Consider the following 20,131-nt stretch of genomic DNA (forward strand, 5'->3'; position numbering starts at 1 on the left):
ATCCTGCTCCTTGGAATATATCCTAGAGAAATAAGAGCCATCATGTGAATAGGTAATGCATGCCTATGTTCATTGTAGCGCTGTTCACGATAGCAAAAAGATGGAAACAACTTAGGTGCCCATCAATGGACAAATGGATAAACAAATTATGGTATATTCACACAATGCAATACTAAACAATGATAAAGAACAACAATGAATCCATGAAACATCTTACAACATGGAGGAATCTGGAAGCCTTTATGCTGAGCAAATTTAGTCAGTCACAAAAGGAGAAATATTGTATAAGACCACTCTTATAAGAACTCAAGAAAAGGTTTAAACACAGAAGAAGACATTCTTTGATGGTTACGAGGGTGGGGAGGGAGGGAGAGGGTTATTCACTAACTAGATAGTAGTAGGTGAGGGGAAGGACAGCACACACTACATGGGAAGTCAGCACAACTGGACTGCTAAGAAGTTTCCTGAATACAACCAAACACTTCGAGGGACAGAGCAGCAGGGGTGGGGGTCTGGAGACCATGCTTTCAGGGGACATCTAGGTCAATTGGCATAACAAAGTTTATTAATAAAATGTTCTGCATCCTACTTGTGTGAGTGGCATCTGGGGACTTAAAAGCTAGCAAGTGGCCATCTAAGATGCATCATATTGGTCCCAACCCACCTAGAGTAAAAGGGAATAAGAACACCAAAGTCACAAGGAAAGTATTAGCCCAAGAGACAGAAAGGGCCACATAAACCAGAGACTGCATCAGCCTGATACCAGAAGAACTAGGTGGTGCCCAGCTTCCACCAATGACTGCCCTGACAGGGAACACAACAGAGTCCCTGATGGAGCAGGAGAAAAGTGGGGTGCAGATCTCAAATTCTAGTAAAAAGACCAGACTTAATGGTGTGACAGAGACTGGAGGAACCCCAGAAAGTATGGCCCCTGGACTCTCTGTCAACCCAGAACTAAAACCATTCCCAAGTCCAACTCTTCAGACAAAGATTAGACTAGATGGACTCTAGGACATAAAATGATACTCTTGAAGAGTGTGCTTCTTAGCTCAAGTAGATACATGAGACTAAATGGGCTGCTCCTGTCCAGAGGCGAGATAAGAAGGCAGAAAGGGACAGGAGCTTGTTGAATGGACATGGGAAATCAGGGGTGGAAAGGAGGAGTGTGCTGTCACAGTATAGGGAGAACAATTAGGGTCACATAACAATGTATGTATAAATTTTTGTATGAGAGACAAACTTGAATTCTAACTTTCACTTAAAGTACAACAATAAAATAAAAAAAGGAAAATATTACAAATTAAAATTCTCCTAGGATGCCTCTGTCCTCTCTTCTTCCCATGTTTTAATTCTACGCTGAGACATTGGGCTGCCTTCTACCAAACCCTAGGCATTAGTGTGCTGAAAAGGAGTGGTATTGGCCATTTTGAATCAGACAATCATATGGTCTACTATGCCAGGAATGACAAATTGAAGAGGAATGGCATCACATACATTGTCAAAAAGAACATTTCAAGATCTATCCTGAAGTACAGTGCTGTCAGTGATAGGATAATATCCATACACCTGCAAGGAAGACCAGTTAATATGATTATTATTTAAATGTATGCACCAATCACTAATGCCAAAGATGAGGAAATTAAAGATTTTTATCAACTCCTAGGCACAGTGCTAAACCATATTTCCTGGTCTCCTTGACAGCTAGATGTAGGTATGTGGCTATTCTGAAGAAGAAAATGTGGATAGAAGTGATACAGATATATTATGGATTGAACAGTGTCACCCCTAAAATGTGCGTCAACTGGGCTAGGCCATGATTGCTAGTATTGCGTTGTTGTCCGCCATTTTGTGATCTGATGTGATTTTCATATGTGTTATAAATCCTAATCTCTGCCTGTGGTTCATGAGGCAAGATTAGGTTATATTAAAGAGGATTAGGGTTGAATGCAACACCCTTACTCAGGTCACAGCCCTGATCTGATGTAAGGGGAGTTTCCCTGGGGTGTGACCTGCACCAACTTGCATCTTGCAAGAGATAAAAGGAGAGAGAAGCAAGCAGAGAGATGCAACCTCATGCCACCAAGAAAGAAGTGCCTGGAGCGGAAAGTGTCCTTTCGACCTGAGGTCCCTGCACTAAGAAGCTCCTAAACCAGGGTAAAATTGATGACAAGGAGTTTTCCCCAGAGCCAGTAGAGAAAGCAAGCCTTCTCCTGGAGCTGGCGCCCTGAATTCAGACTTCTAGTCTCTAGACTGTGAGAGAATGCATCTGTAAAGCCATCCACTTGTGGTGCTTCTGTTATAGCAGTACTAGATAACTAAGACAGCATACATACAAAACATTCTCACGCCATGGTTGTTTCTCTTTTTCCATCTGCCTATTGAATGTCAATGGCCAAGGTGACATTGGAAGCCATGTTGGATAACAGCAGAATCATCATCCATCTTAGTTTCTAAATGACTAGGTGGTGCACATTTTCCAACTGAAGATCAGAAATACCAGCAAGGATTTTCTGTGAGTGAGAAATGCACTTCCTTGTGTTAAACTACTGAGATTTTGAGATTTGTCTGTTACAGAAGTTAGTGTTAACTAATATAGCTAGAGTCCTGGAAGATACTAAATGCTTCTGAGTATATGTATGCTTGTACTATGTATTATTATACACAGAACTCAGTTGCTAAAAACGTTGTCTTAAAAAAACTACTTATGTAAGAAAATGTGTATACAAATGTACAATTATATACATATGTGGATACATTACTATTCATTTATTGGGTAAATTAGAACCTACAAAAATATGAAAACACTAGCATATGAGTCACATGTAGTTAGGAACCTTATATATATTGTTCACCACTGCATATGCAGTGCCGAGAAGTTGCTGACATATACGATGAACTCAGCAGATATATCTTGAATACAAATACACATACATACAGTAAAGTCTGCAAAAGCTGGAACTTTTGTAAGGCAGAAACCTGTCAGAGAAGGAAAATTAAAATACTTTCCACTGAAACGAGATAGAAAAGTGGTAAGACCGCACCTTGTTAAAGGTGGAAATCTTGCGAGACCCGGAAAAACAAGGCAATCCTGTCAAGTTCCGGCTCTCACAGGCTTCACTGTATATACTCCAGCCCGTTCTGTTTGCTCTCTACGTTCTTTCCCCAGGAGTCCCTATGCTTCCCACAGTTTCTGCTGTCTCTTATATGAGGTAACTCTCTACATTATACATCCACCCTGGGCACTATTTTTGCTTTTTCAACAAACAGCCTTTATAGCTCACTCTCTCCAGCTCCCCATTTCTAACACTATACTCATGTTCCCACTCTGCTTTCTTACCAAACAAATCATCTTTCTCTCTTTCTGCCTATTTTCTCTAATAGTCTCCTCATTTTCCTGTCTCCTGTCTTTATAATCTGGGCAGTTTGTCTCAATACTTTGTCTCCCTTACGCCTTTATAAACAGTCCTTCATTGTTTCTGTAAATTTTTCCTTTGCAGTGCCTCCCACAGCAATTTTTCTTTCCTCTTTCCATCCCCACCAATGCCATGACCATAATTCTGGCCTTATGAGCTTGGACCTGGATGCTTACAATAGTGCCTGAAATTTACGCCAGAGCTTCTTCCCTCAATCCATCTTGCATGCTTCCCCTAAACTGGTCTTTCTAAAATCATCACTATCATTATTCTCTGCTCTGTGAATATTAGGTAATCTTCTTTAAGTTAAACAATGCTTTCCATTGCTTATAGCACACGGTTTAAACTTCTTAGCATAGTGTTATTGAGACCAGTCACATTAGACCCTCTCTCTTATAGCTTATCTTTAAATCTCAGTTAAGGGGAAACCCACTGAATTAATCTAATCTGCTCCTGAAAATTATATTTTAGTTAAGCTTACTAAATGACTTATACCTTCCACTATATTTATAATTTGATTACAAATTTTATCTCTTTTAAAATAATATTTCCTCTCTTATAGCTATCTAAATCAAAGGAACATAAATCAAAAACTTCCCTATCTTATTCAGTCCTTTCTATTTACGCTGGGATTTAGCATTTTCTCTGTATCTGAATTTGTAGCTTAATTTTTATGGATATGAACTTTTGATATTACACATTGAATTGTGGCAGTCCCTTGATTTCAGATTTAATCTGCTCCCTGGAGATGCATCTAGTGTGTGAGGTGTGTGTATGTAATGTGTATATATAATTACATCTTCATCCAAATGTCTTTAAACAGTGAATATAAAAATGAATGCACATGTATGCATACATTTAAAGAGACAGAGAAAGAAAAGATAGATGGAGATAAAGAGGAGAGAGAGTGGAGAGACCAGAGAACAGAGAGGGGAGACGAGAGAGTTTGTATCTTAGAAATTCCTATGTTGCCATCACACTCTCTTAACTGGGTATTATCTCCTGGGCAATGTTAAATACAATGTATTAATGATGATCTCAAACACATACAAAATTGATAAGGGTAATCAATAACAATTATAAATTATTAGTATAAATGATAATATATGTAATGATAATGATAATGATACATTTATTGAGCACTTAAACTATGCCAGGCTAAGTATAATTTTGCAGATTATTTCCTTCATTCCTGACAACTTCATGAAGACTCTGCAATTATATCCTTTTTACAGATGACAAAAAAGAAGTTTGGATAAGTTAAGCTTCCAAGGAATCCACAGGTAGGAAATGGCAGAGAGGGATTTAATTGAGACACTCTAATTTCAGGGCAACTCAATTCCCTCCTACCCTAATTAACCTTAATTCACCTCCCTAATTTTAAATCTGTCAAAAAACTCAGGTCGGGTGGTTATCAAAAATGGACTGGTGAGCATCAGAATTTCAGAGCAGGAGTATGGATCTGCTCAAAAGCTATTTTGAACACTTTTACATCTTGTCACAAAACCACCAGTCAAAAACAAGCTTTTCATGAATGAGGTCAGGAAGGGCAACTCATGTAGAAGAATGGGTTTCCTACACTCGTCCAACAGATGCATAACGACAAGGAGTAGGGCAAAGCCTACGTTGACATGAAAATTATAAAGTTAATTGAGAAGTGTTACAAAACTTGGGTTGTGCAGTCAGACAGATCTGAGTTTTAATGCAAGTGTGGCCTTTCCCTAGCATTATGGGATTGGGGCCATTTAACTGCAGTTTCCTTATTTATAAGACAGATATAAAAATACCCACTTCATATGGGTTATTGAGGGTGGGATGGTTATATGAAATAATATCTTTAAGGCACTTAACAGGAGGGTAACAGGTAATAGGAAGTGTTCAAAATGGCAATTACAATTATTAATAGAAGGAGTTTTAATAGAATATCTTATTGCTTCCATTGAGACTTGTCCTCTGACTTGACCAAATATTCCAAATTGCTAAAACAGTCTAAGAGTTTTATACCCACAATATTTTTAGAATGTAACAGGAAACAGAAGGAAACTAGGGCCTAAGATAAAAACATATATATATGATACCACCTAAGGAGAATAAATAGATTGAAACATTCAACTCTAAAACGATTTTTCTTTCAAGTTAAATAGGAGGTGCATAGTTGAAAAATGCTAGAAAGTATTTATTCCTCCAAGCAGCTACAGGCAGCTCTGACAAGCCAAAGAAGAAAATGCAAGCAGCTTAGCAGCTCCTTCTGTCTCCTTCCCACGTCCTTCACTACAAAAATCTGTTATTTAAGAAGTCTGTGAAAAACACCTTAAAAAATACAGGCTTGGGGCATTTCTTTAAACTAACAGTAGAAAAATTTAATGGCGTATAAAGAAAAGAATTTATAGAAACGTTTGATATTCTACTTTTCATGAATGAGCGGAAGAGAAGGCCTGAAATAACCCAAGTAACCTCAGATTTCTCACATTTTCTAATGATTCAGTGAGCTAACCCACATGCTCTTTTCACAGCTAATGCATCCTAGTCAACCACTTCCCACTTGATATGATGTTGAGGCCAGGGCCACTCACCCACTATTGATGTCATCAGTCCTGAGACTTTTCCCAAGGATATCGCCATCACTCATATAACCACCCACATCAACTTCAGAAGACATGTCCAGGTCACTGCTTGCTTTCTCACTCATGTCAATTTGTGACATGTTTCCCAGCCGAGAGACAGCAGCTCGACGGAGAGGCGTCGTATACATGAATCTAGAGGGATCTGTGTGGATGAATCGGCTGGTACTGCTGCGAGGGTAGCCAGCACCCAGGGAGGGCGCATCTCCCGCCTGAAGTCTAGGACAAGCCTGACCCAACCTCCAGGTCATGGGAGTGGGTCGACTTGTCAAGCTGGGTATGGTCCTTCCATTCACTTCCGTCGTCACAGTGCTGTCAAACGTCGTTTCTAGAGTGCTATCAAATAAAACGGAGAAATTACTGTTCTGTGGTTTACCAGGGAGCATAGACCATGAATGCATAAAGACAGGAGAGGCTAGCGTTGAGAGTCATTTCTTAGAATTATGTCATCTTCTTGAAAGCCAAATTGCATGTTTATTTTGAGATGCCAATCACCTCTGCAAATGTCAAAATGTGGGGAGGGGCAATCATTCTCTTTGTTTTTTGGTTGTTAGTTTTTGTTTTCAAAAGATAGGCTATCATTAATTTCAGATAAAACAAACTGTTATTTCACATTTTCAACAAACTTAAAACTTAACCCACTGTGACCTTCTCACAATTATTCTAGAAGTTAGCAACCGTTATGTTTGAAAGTCTCCCTACCACTTCTACCAAGGGTATTTCACCTTTAACCTCTGTCAAGTTGTCTAGGGAAGACAGAAGAATCCATTTCACTTCGTAAAATTGCACAGTACTGTGGTAGTTGCAGTACCTAATTCAGTTTGAATAGGAAATTACATCTAAGAAGAGATGGGTAGGAGAAAAAAAAAAAACACCCTGAGAATCTTCAGTGTAAGAATACTCATCAGTTGACTGCCATGTAAAATCGAAGTGCAAAAATAATAATGTTAGGGAAACTTCTTCTCTTTCATTAATAGACATTAAACTCTTGATTGCATTTTTTAAAATGTATTGGTTCAAAGATACGCAGAATTGAGAACCACCTGTGGCTTATCTGCGTCCCACGAAGACTGGACATAGTCTCTTCTAAATTCTGCCTCAGATCTGCTATGTTTTTAACTGTTCTCATTCTTCTTGTTTCAGGGTCTTCACCTAAAAAAGCAGCGAATATATACAATTTTATAGAGTAATAAATTTGTTATTCATGTCATTTACTGTCTTCAGAATAATTATTCATATAGATAATATAAACTCTTCTTAAAAGTAAAAGATAGAGAGGAAATTCCAAATAACTATTATCACCTGAAAATTATAATGTTCTTCCTACAAATAAATGTGAAAGGAATCAAAGGTACTATCGCTAGCAATAATTTTGAAGTGATGATTATATGATATTAGTTTATAGGTGTATGATCTTCTTTACTGTTGCATGATTGAGAGAGTCAACTGGAAATATACCATAGAGTTCTCCATGTTACTGAACTTAGTTAAAAAATCTGAAATTATTTGGATTCTGATTATTTCAATAATCATTTATTTCTAAGTACATTCAGAGCAGTTGAGATAAACTTTTCTTCTGCAGCAAATACGTATTTGGACTCTGGGAAATAAGATAGTGGCCATTTTTAATAGAAATAATATGTTCATAAATCTTGTATTTTATTAGACTCATGGATGAAGATTTACAACATCTGATGGCTTTATCTTTTAATTATTTCTCCACATTCTACAGGAAACCAAAACTCCCACACCATGACACCAGAGTTCAAGTAAATTCCTAGGCATCTAAAGCTAAAAATGTGTCTAATAGGCATGAAATGAACAGAATGACAAATGCTGGCTTTATAGAGCCACTATCTATCATTTGGGGACAAAAATTCCACTGAACCATTTTGTTTATGCCATGTAATGACTCCTTGACTAGTGGTCAGTGGAAGCTGGTGAGTCTGGATAGTAATAAGAAGATGAGAGGAAAGTAGAGGAAGCACAGTTTTTATTCTGTTCACCTTGGGCTCAGGAGGATGCCCGTGATGGGAGATTTTAATAACAAAGAAAGAACAAGAAGGAAAAGGAAGGAAGAAATTGGAATGGATGGGTTAGAGGGAGGGAAAGAAAAGGAAGAGGAGGGAAAAGAATGGTAGGACAGGGAAGAGAAGAGAAGGCAAAGAAGAGAGAATGGAAGGAAAAGCAAACGGGAAGGAAAAGCTAAAAGACAGAGAGAAAAAAAGCATATATTTAATTACACTCTGAAAATTGCCACATACACAAATCAAGCTACATTATCTATCATCTGTTAAGAATATAGGTAAATATTCAACCTGTTAATTTTCTACCTTTGTATTCATGTCAGATTTTTAATAAAAACACAACAAATGCACTCATTTAACATTCATAATCATAGAGTTACTGGGGATTTCAAAGATTGTCTTGTCTTACCTCTCAGCCACTGAGTTAAACTCGGCATCTCACTTGGGTGATGACCATCTGTCTGTGCCTGAAAATCTCCAACATTGGAAAGAGCTGCCCCTCTCCTGACTGAGATGGCTCCTTCCAATATTAGACAAGTCTAACCATGAAAATATTTCTTAGGAGGAGCAACAATTTGTCTCCCTTTAACTTCCACTCAAAGGTCCTAGTTTTTGCTTCTGAAACCAATTGAACAACTTTACACCATCTTTACCATGGCAGACAATGACTACTCATTTCTTTACTATCTTTTTCAGCCAAATATTACTACTTTGTTTGCTTATTGCTTATCCTGGATGGTTCCAAAACAACCACCATTCTGCTGCCAGTCTGCCAACCTCTTCCTATTAACTTACAAACTAACCGAACAATTAAAATATGTTTAATACTAACATTCTTATTTCAAACTTCAAAAACGCTGAAAATTTTCCTAAAGTGAATACATTTTTTTAGAAATAGAAAAATGCATTGTTTGCCCTCATACACACGGCATAAACTTTTTGCATGTCAGTTGAAGTCATTCAATCCCTATCTTTATAGATATTCTTTTAAAGCCCTGATTGTTAATAACCCTTGAGGCTCTGACCATCTTCTCCCTGGAAAATCTGCTCATGTTTCTCCTCATAAATACAAGAAAATGTATTTCAGAAATGTCTAGAAAGAAGTCTGCCTTTTTACTTCCAAGTAATCTGGTAGAACTTTGAAGATAAAGGAGAGTTTTATAGGGAAAATCTTGAAGGGTGGGGAAGGAATATCATTTAAGTCAAAGAGGAGCAAAGATGAAGAAATTTCATTCAAACTTGGTCAAAACAAATACCTAGTGAAGAAGGAGACAACATTGGAGAAGCCCTAAACCTAGGATTTAGTATATGAGATATCATACAGAATAGAAGCCTTAGATTCTAAGGGATAGTAAGGAAGAAGTCATAGAGGGAGAAGAGTGTTAAGATGACCTTTTGGTGGTGGTGGAAGAGATACAAGCCATTGACCTTATACAAGTTCTTAGAATATACCATTACATTTCCCCTATCCCTGATCTCTTTTTCTCTGGGAGAGCTTTTAAGTTGTACTCAAGTGGTATTTCAACCACTTGCCAAGTGGCACGCTACTAATGATACTGAATTATTTTCAGTATCATTCCTTTACATTAAATTTAAGAACACTGTCTGTATGTCCGATATTCAGTTCCATTAACTATTTTTTCACAACTACTTCATCTCCTTTTAAATCCTTTCTTGCAATCCAATAGATGTCTTAGATCATTGGATTCTTCCAGTTGAAGTCACTGTTGATTTATATACCTTCCTTCATGTTTCAGAACCATAGCCTCCCTTCCTCCTTTGATTTTCTCATCATAGCACCCACTCATGACAACCAGACAAATGTTCCTTCCCTCCCAACACCTGTTGAGCAAAACACATTTGCTGCTTCATCCATGTCATGAATGATGATAACCAACTAAAAATTTATTACACTAAATGTTTTCAACGACCCACGAAAGGCAAGGTAAAACTGAATGCATTTGTGCAAAGATCCTAAGGATTTTATAGTCCGAAATATCATGCAAATTTGTATCCAAATGATATCTAAAGGCCTTTTTTTTGGGGGGGGGGGACAATTGAAAAGGCCAAATATAAAAGCACAAATAAAGTTAAATGCTTAGTAACAAATGAAAGTTAGCAGAAGAATGCATTTAAAAATTTTATTTAATCACCAAAATGTATCTTCTCTCACTTATATAATCTCGACATCAATTATTCTTGTAGGAGGCTTCCTATGTTTCAGACACAATGGTAAGAGTTTCCACACATTTTCCACAACAGTATGTTCTGAAATTCACTTGAGTTTTTAACATTGTGCCAACTGCTTTCTCATTGCTTGTAAGGTCTTCTCTATTGGTGGAGAACAGAATAACAGGTTGTATTTGGTTCTTCTATATCATTACTTAGTGACAGATAAACCATTTAATCTGTATGGTCCTGCTCCTACTTTTTAGGCCTTAGTCATTGTAATTAACATTACACATTGTAATTAACACTGCCAGCACTGTCAACTTTTAATAGAAAATTAAATTACATACATATAAACCTAATTTACAGAGAATTATGTCCTCTACACCATCCACATAACAAACGTATTAACTAAAGTAGAGCTGCCTGATTTGTTTTGAAAAATAACCCTAGTTTTGTGGATGATTCCAAGTATTTTTTGGATGAAACAGGTTATCCAGATCCGTGGGGAAACAATAGTGAAAATATGGCCAACAGTTTTTAGATACTCTCGTATGTAGTTACAGTAGAGCCCTTAGTCTGTCTGAATTATTAGGCTATCCCAGATTAAAGAGTTGACCTTAAGAAGCCCTGCCTAAAAACTAACTTCAAAGAGGCCATTTTGAGTCAGAAGCAGAACCTAGTCAAGCATGTGGCAGGGATCCTGACATTCCTGTGCACTGCGGGCTTGGATATCTTCCCCAAACTTAACATGCATTGCATCATTGTTTAGGGAACTGTATTGGGATGCTTCACTATCCTGAGCTATGGTTATTAAAATCAGAGATATTTAAATAAACTCATCCCCTTTCTTTCTCACTTGCGTTTTTAAATTCTGGCTTAATGAGAGCGAAAAAAAATCCTCTTAAAGTGAATAATCACGTAACTCCAATAAGCAGATACTCAGTTTAAAAACCACGGCATACACAGATTTCTATTGAGAGGCTACCCTCTGACAGTAATGCTCAAGTTATTTATGCACAGAAAGGCATGTGTCATATCTACACCCACCCACAGCATGCTATAATTTAACAGAACAACTGATAAATACTGTCAGGGGACTGCGCTCTGTTCATAGCTTTGAAAACACTTACATAAGAGGTACTTGGAGCAAGAGGAATTCTACTATTTTAAAGGCAAAAGATGAATATTATTTGATTCTCCAGTTCCAGAGGATCAAAAGAAAAAGGAAAGAAAGAAAGAAAAAGATTCATAAGGATTAAGACTCCCTCTCTTGCCTTTGTACTGCATACAGCTCTTTACACAAGGCAGTTCATCACAGAAATCGAACAATGGTGAAGAAGTAAATCTTCAGTGGCTGAGCACCTGGTGCATTCAGATTCAGAATTGCTATTCCAACAGCTGCGGAAACGTTACTCTTTTAAAGCCAAACTGACATGAAAAATTGAGCAATATCTGCCTCTGCTGTCTCTAAGCTTCCCTCTTCTAAAGCTGGTTCACTAAAAGATTCGAGAAAATCTTATAAAACACCACATGACAGGAGAATCTACATAGAAAATAAACATGTATTTAGCATCTTTTTTATGAATAAGAAACAAAGAGATCCCTGGCCAGGTTTCAGTCTTTTGAATTTATGGAGTCCTTTATGGAAATACACATTGACATAAAATATGGTATGGTCAATGGTTCACTCATTATGGAATTTTGAGGAAGGGACTGTATGATGTAAATATGCTTTAATTAAGTATTGGATTTAGAAATAACAAAATGTATTCATTTTACCTACTTAGACAGGTGGTAAAGCTGACATTTAAAGCGTTATTTACAAAGCTACTTACTTCAGACATCTTCAAACCTTGTTAAGATTATATCAGAAGTTACTACTGAGACCCATGTCATCAAAAGTCTAGTGTGTAAAGTATGAAAACAGATCACAGCTATCTATATAGTAGTTTAAATAGTTAAAGCTGTCTATATAGTAGTTTAAATAGTTCAAGTGTACACACTCAAGAGCATTTTTTTGTCAAACACCCTCTCTCCTCCCAAAAAGTGAGTAAAGCTGGCAGAAGAGGCATCTGCATTTCTGAAAGTGTTACTAGAATGCAGTGTGCTTGTCACTGAGGTACAAACAAGGGCCATCTATTCCAGTACCACTAATGCAGCAAAAGAAACTCAAATATACAGAAAATTCACCCACAAACCCTTCAATCTTCATTCCATATTTGTGGTGAGGTCACCTTGAAGGAAGCTGAATAAACAGGCCCCATTAATGACTAAGTAAAAAACAAAAAAATGTTTGGAGTCTAAAAATGTTAGCACTTTTACATAGGTATCTAAAATGTGCAGGTCATTAGGCCAATAAAGTCCATGGAAAATTGCTGCTATTTACTTTTTCCAAACAGACTTTGCAACTAGTCCTCATATGAACTAAGCTTTAGAAAGAAAATAATCTAAAGAAATAAACAATTTTAAAAAATCAGTCCGTACAATGGAAGGTATTTGGCTAATGCAAATGTGCAGCTTCTTAAAATGCCAGACACATTTCAGAAGCAAACCCAACTTACCCAGTAAGTCAGCGTATAGTGCCTGCTCCAGGTCCCCCAGCATTGTAAGGATAACGTCCTGATCTAGATGAGCAGTCCCTTCCCGCAGGCAGCTTTCTCCCTCCTCTTCAGCCCAGCTTCTGCTGATGCTGCTTAGCTTAGAGGACACAGTTTGATCTTCCGATCTGCTTTCTTCATCACTCTCACTTTCCAAGCCTTTTCTTGCAGACCAGTCCTCTAAGCCCTCATGGCCTGACTGGCTGCCTCCAGCAGGCAGGAGGTTCCAGGCCCTGGAGCTGCCGGTATGATACACGGACTGCACAGACCTCGAGAGAAATCTGGACAGAGAGCGCCTGTCTTCATAGTAGGATTCTCTCTGGCTGGCCTTTGCAGCATTTCCAAACCAGTTAGAAATGCGCACAGTGGGTCTCCTCTCGATCTCACTCGTGAGGGTGAGATTGGTCAAAGACTTTTGCTTCTGAAGGCAAGCTCCCTTTCTCCTTACCTCTTTGCCCCTAAACACAGAGAGTTCAACAGGGCGCTGCATGTCTCTTCCAGTGGCTTCACCTTTTCAATTGGACATCATCTTGTTGCCTTATACTGAGATCTCAACTGGCCCTTTAGGTTTTAATTAACCTCATGCAGTTCAATAAAAGGCCAGGCTCAAACATTCACATAAAACTCACTCTGTAGGTATGGTACATAAAATGATTTGTCCACACTTACACAGCTTGCTACATCATTTCACTAATCAGCAGTACTTACAAACATTTTGCTTGAATATAGCTGAAGCAGAAAAGAGTTCACCAAAGATTCTGCTCCAGCTGAAAAGTAACACAGGGAGCCAACTACGTTTTCCCTTCTTCATCCAATCGCATGTCTCTGCAGGAGGATGGGTCCACATTTCCCTTTACTGCTTCTGTGTTCCGAAATGAAAGGTAGTGGAGCCGGAGCGCCGGCTCTCGCTCTTTTTTTTTTTTTTTCCTCCTCTCACCAGCTCTTGACTGATCTAGGTCCGCAGCCCTTTACTCTAGATGAGCCGACACAGTGCCGCAAGTACAGCCTCCGCATCAGAGCCCAATAAGAGCAGGAATTAAGCTTGGAAGCCCAGCCCTGCACAAGCCTCTTGCGTTTTAGTATTCCACCTGCATTCTCAGATCTATGGTTCTTTCTTGCTGCTGCAGTGGATGCTGCTGGCTGCCATGGCAGCAAACATCCTGCTAAATTAAAACAGAGGCACGGAAGCGGCTGTCCAGCCTAGAATGCCACAGGTTTCAGAGCCAAGCCAGAATGAGATGCTACACTATTAATCGTATGCACATGGAAATCGCTCTCAGCCACCCAGCTTCAGACAGGGACACACACTCTCACACTCACACACACTCCCCAATGCCGAGAATGACAGACTAATTCTCTATAGCTGCAGGCAGCTGAAGCAGACAGATCTGCCTTCTGGATGTTGAGATTTGTGCTGTAACAGAACAAATCAAATTCAAGAGTGTAAAGGACCTAGAAAACGGAGCTTGACACTCTCCACCTGCTGACAGGTAACACTTTAAAGGGAAACACTTCGCCTCATCTTTCAAAGAACAAATCCAAGTGTTTTTGATTCTGAAGTTATTTAGCAAAATCCTAATGTAACAATATAAGTCAAGATCTCTTCCTGCCTTCTTTAAAAAAATAGCAAAAAATGACACAAAATGTTTTTCCCCAAATATGCTTTTGACTCAAAGCTTGCAATTGGAAGTTTACAGCCGAGTATGTAGAACATAATGATCTCCATGAAAACATAAAATTCACATTAAGTGTTTTGATATTGAGCATTTTTCTAAATCTACTGCATAAACCTATCACAGCATAATTATCTTTAATATTTTGATAGAAAATCTGCAAGATAAATTTCTTTTGATTCACTAAACCACCACCTTGAAATTCTAGTTTTAGGAAAACTTTCAAAAGCAAGTATCAGGTATGGTAGAGATCATATGTACTACTGACTTAAGAAGACAAGTATTAAAGAAAAACTTTTGAGGATTTTATGCCTACAAACAACCCTTATTAAAAAGAGGAAAGTGGAGAAATACATAGAAATGTTAAGTTGTGCCATTCAAATTGACATATAAATAAATCCTCATCAATTTCAGAGGTAATATAGTAAAATGAATTCTGATTTTTCTTCTAATTTTTCTAATTTCCACTATACGAAATGTGAAACTCTTAACTATATACATTAACATTATAATACGCATTGCCTATACATTTACAGGGAGCCCTGGTGGTGTAGTGGTTAAGAGCTTGGCTGCTAACCAAAAGGTCGGCAGTTCAAATCTATCAGATGCTCCTTGGAAACCCTATGGGGCAGTTCTACTTTGTCCTATAGGGTTGCTATGAGTCGGAACTGACTCAACAGCACGTAACAACAACATACCTTTACATATGATAACAATCTACTTTATAAAGTTAATTATTCCTTAAGCCTCCCAGCTCAAGGGAGATCATACCTAGATCCATTTTACATTTATATAAAAGGAGCCAAAATGATTTACTCAAGAACAGCAATTATTTGTGGCAAAATTTTGCAATAAACAAACCTGTGAATTATAAATAATTATTCTCTTTAATCTTCAAAAATAAATTGCATCGTCTTAAATAAAATGAAGGTACTAATGTTGAATCATAGAAACTGACAATTGTACTTCTAAAAATATCATTTTATGAAGTAATTTAAAAAAGACCAAAATGACCCTCCCCGTGGGATTAAGGAGAACATTTCTATTTTCTTCATTTTAAGTTATTGCAGCCCAGTGAATCACCAAGTTATGAGAACATAATGAAATTTGTTGAGGCTATGAAACTTCAATTTGTTTGACATCTGTTACATTAATATATGGTTGTGTACGCTAAAGCCTTACAAATTCACAAAAAGGGAACGCTACTGCTCTAGCTTGAAAGTGTTGACCTTACGCACTGACAAATGAAAACAATAATTATGCCTTCCCCTTATACATGGGTACTTGTATGCCAGTCAGCTCAGACAAGCAGTTCTCAGTTTTTATGCGGTCAGAGTTACATGGAGGGCATATTAGAACACAGATTTCTGGGTCCCATCCCCATCTTTCCTGGTTCAGTAGGTCTGGAAAGAATTTCTATTGTTGCTGGCTCTGGGACCCCACTTTGAGAACCACTCAGGCCAAGACTAGTGGTTTTTAGTTGGAGGTGATTTTTTTCCCTTGGGGGCATTTGGTAATATCTAGAGACATTTTGGGTTGACACAGTTGGGAAAGGGTGTGCTGCTGGCATTTAGTGGTTAGAGGCTCAGGGTGTTGCTAAATACCCTACAATGTACAGTTGTTGGTATTGTTGTTAATTGCCATGAAGTTGATTCTGATTCATGGTGACCCCATGTGTGCACAGTAGTACTATTCCACAGGGTTTTTAAGTTGGTGATCTTTCAGAAGCAGGTCACCAGGCCTGTCTTCCAAGCTGTTCCTGGGTTGGTCCGAACCAGCAATCTTTTGGCTGGTAGTCGAGTGCTTAACTGTTTGTGCCACCCAGGGACTCCCAATGTACAGTACAGCCCCCTAAAATAAAGAATTATGCAAGCCACAATTTCAATAGAGCAAAGGTTGAAAAATCCTGGCTTAGACTAAATTATGTTGCATTTACAAGCAATTTCAAAATGTCAGTGGCTTATAAAATCAAACACATACTACAGTATTACTCACATTAATGTCCACTCTGAGTTGGTTGCAGCTCTGATTCAGATACTCTTTATTCTATGATCCAAGTAGAAACAGTAACCCCAGTCTGCCACACGTTGGTCTTATGACAGAGGGAATAGAGATGAGAGAGCCAAGCAATGGCTTTTAAAGCTTCTGCTCAGGAATGACCCATGTCATTTTCCACTTACATTTCATTGGCCAAAGCATATCACATGGCCCAGCCTGATTCAATATAATCCTCCTATAGGAACGAACCCAGGGAGGGGTGGGCCAAGTCCAGTGCAGTCAGCAAGGAGGGGCTGGTAGAGACAGACTGCAAATATTTTGAAGAAATAACTTCACAGAGAAAACATCAAAGAATTTTGTTTAGTTCTTTGTTTGATGATATTACTGTATTGTCAACTTGTAGTTACAGAAGTTTTGCCCTTGGAACTTATCAGTCCTTAGTTTTATTCTGAGCCGTATTCAGGAGCCCATTCATTACCTCTCTAGAGGCAGCTATCCTTGCTTTGTTGGGTGAGTATTCATACATGGGTGTATTCATATTTATGTGTATTCACAAATATATATTCATGCTACACAGATAGAGGAGGAGACCTCAGTACAAAGGAGATAAACAAGCCCAATCAGAACTCAAAATGTGAATCACTCTAATTTTGCAAAACCTAACATAAAATGTAGCTACTATAATGTTATGAAAAGGAATGTTTTTGAGTTCTTTAATACACATAATTATAAGATAGCTATTTAACTAAAAGATCTAAACGGACTGGAATTACCTGAGTTTCATCTTCTTGATCTTTATAAACATTTAAGAAAAAAGAAAATTTAAGTGATCATTTACAAAGGTCTTAAACATCAGATATTTTCCATTATTTAATATAAAGCCTGGTAAGTAAAACAAAACAAAACCCACGTATAACCATTAGCTTAGCGTTCTGATGAATCTAAATCTCACTTCTAAAGTTATTTTCTGAATTCATCCTATTATTTTAATACTACTTTTTTACAAATGAAATGCCAGCTTCACTGATATTGAATCAGTATGACATCTATTAACATTTCTCAGTTGAATATAAATTCTAGATAAAGGTTAAAAAGTGCATTAAACAAATGTTATACATGTTGGCAGATAGTCTTACGCAAAAAAAAAAGAGCAAGTGTAAACCATGTAGAAGAAAAAATTCTAAAATTTCTTGAATGATAACAGTGAGGGGAGGGGGCGAGGAGAATAAACTCACTTCACATTTAGCAGAATATCTTAGCACTTGATGAAAGGAGATGGTCTCTGAGGCCAAGTTTCTTTTTATCTATTAATGTGAGAATAAAACCAAACCAAAGTAGTAAAATTTACGCCCTCAAAACAGCTGGCCTTGCAATAGTGAGATCACGGCATGAATCTGAGACGATAGGCTGGAAACAAGAAGCTCACTTACTGCCATTTGAATTATATAATTAATTATACCTGACTGTGATAATTACTGGAAGACCACCATCATCACCTCTGGCAAATATCACTAGGTTACCTCCCTAAGAGCATGATGAAAAAGGAGAATTCAGTGATGTGCTTAAAGACTTCTGAAAATCTCCACATTGCAAAGGTCTTAAGTTTTTCCTGTATACCATTTTATTGAGTGTTTCTGATGCGTATCTTCCCACCACAACTTAACTACTTTTCTAACTTGCACAACCATTTAGTCACAGAGACATTTTTATAACTTCATGTGAAATACTGCATACTGAAAATTTAAACAACTAAGCTTTCCAACTAAGTGACCCTCTCTAACAAATCTTCTTTCTAGTATGAACCATTCATCTTTGTTCCTTAACAGTAACTCAAATCTTTACATGCCATGGACTTTGGGATCATGTAAGCAGGGACATTTTTCACATTTGCTTACGCATAAAAAGAGATCCCTCCTTCCCAGAGTAATACAATTCAAAAGGACAGAGAGTAGGGAAGGTATAATTTCACACACAGCTTGTTCAGGGGCTCAGACATTTCCTATAATGAACTTGGGGTAAGTCTCTCCTGTTCTAGGCCCTACTTTCTTTATGTTTGTTTCATCTGAGAATGAAGATAGTGGCCAGAATCTCTCTTTTTATTAACTTCAGGTCTAGTAGAAAAAGAGAGCTTCGTTGTCCCAGTCATCTCAGGAAAAGTTCTGAGATTGATTCTAAATTGTTCCAGTTGAGATGCGTTGAATCACATGACCATTCCTGAAACAGTCACTGAGATCAAGGGAATGAGTTGTTCTGATTGACTGTGCTTAGGTCAATTTCACTTGAACTGCATGGACAAAAAATGTTGGGGCTATGGTTCCCCAGAGAAAATCAAGGTTCTATTATCAGCAGATGGGGCAATGGATGTTGGTCAGACAAAACCACACCAGGACACCAAGATCAGCTTACTGTGAAGCCAATGGTGCTTAAGCTATAGAACCCCGCACTTGCCTGGGCCCCTTCCAAGGACCTCTACACAATTTTGTATTTAATTTCTATTATTCTTTCTTAAACAGAGTTACCCAAATTTTACAGGCTTCAAAAATTCACAAACCTGGATCTGCCCCTGCCAAGACTAATTCCATGAGTGCTCTGTATCATGAATTTTACTTGGGGAGCAGAACAAGAAATTACTCCCTATTCCGGTTTCCATACCAATCATTAACAGTAGGAGTTCAACAATATCAACAACATTTTGAACTATGAAATTTTGGGTTGCAAAAACTAGTGAGATACCAAGATTCCAATGAATTTAGGAAAATTGGCCATTTTCACAAAAAGAAACTATTAAAAATAATAAGAAGAATTTTTTTCAAACTACTTTCATTGAAGTTGTATCTTCCTGGATTGTTATTCCCTGATTTCTCTGCCCATTAGACTATCACAAATCTTTGTGACAACATACACATCTACTCTTCTTTTAAGCCTTTTTCACCTCTTTATAGCAAAGTTAGTTGCTCTCTATGTCTATTTATTTACTTGTGGCACTTACTTGTGGTTTATTCATTTGCCTCTCACTCTTCCATAGGAGGGTGCATGTCTTAGTCATGTTTATTTTCCCAACTCTTGAGATGTCTGGCATGTATAACGTGCCAGGTGATGAATACTGAAACTAAGGATGGATGAATAACACTATATCTCACAACAATCCTGTGGTTTACTAGATATCATCATAGTCACCTCAAAGATAAGGAATTTGAGGATGATTTAACAGACAAATAATGGCAGGGCAGAGGCCATTTTGTCCAATTTCTGGAACATTTATCTTCCCACATCTCATAATATTTGAGATGAAGAAATATTCTATGGGCCTGTCTAAACTAGTGCTAAGGAATAAATTAAAATGCCTATGTTTATGTAGCAGTCAGAATGTAGTAGCAACAGCAGAAATAAGAAAGAGAAGGAGAGCTATGACAAGAAGGCCTGAAAGAGGAAGTAATGGAGACTGAAAGAAAAGAAAGCGATAATTAAAATAGGAAAAATTCCATAAGCTTTAAGTTTATAAGAGGTTCATTCTCCTATAGGTTTATTCTATTATTATGTGTTCATCCTTGCTGTCTTTTACAGATACATATATACACATACATGTATACATATATATACATACATATATATGTATGTCAAGTAGCTAAA

General features: G+C 37.7%; 1 protein-coding gene across 2 annotated transcripts in view; it reads right to left on the reverse strand.

The window, feature by feature from the left end:
• NAV3 (neuron navigator 3) overlaps positions 1-20,131 on the reverse strand; it is a 474,286-nt gene that overhangs the window by 189,482 nt on the left and 264,673 nt on the right. For both annotated transcript variants that reach the window (XM_004384618.2, XM_004384617.2), the window contains exons 10-11: positions 7,078-7,186; positions 5,987-6,370 (exon numbers count right to left, since the gene is read on the reverse strand). In XM_004384618.2, the coding sequence (XP_004384675.1) occupies positions 5,987-6,370; positions 7,078-7,186 (493 nt within the window). The remainder of the gene's footprint in view (positions 1-5,986; positions 6,371-7,077; positions 7,187-20,131) is intronic.

This window comes from Trichechus manatus, unplaced genomic scaffold, assembly GCF_000243295.1.
Source record: "Trichechus manatus latirostris isolate Lorelei unplaced genomic scaffold, TriManLat1.0 scaffold00125, whole genome shotgun sequence".
Taxonomy (NCBI): Eukaryota; Metazoa; Chordata; class Mammalia; order Sirenia; family Trichechidae; genus Trichechus; species Trichechus manatus.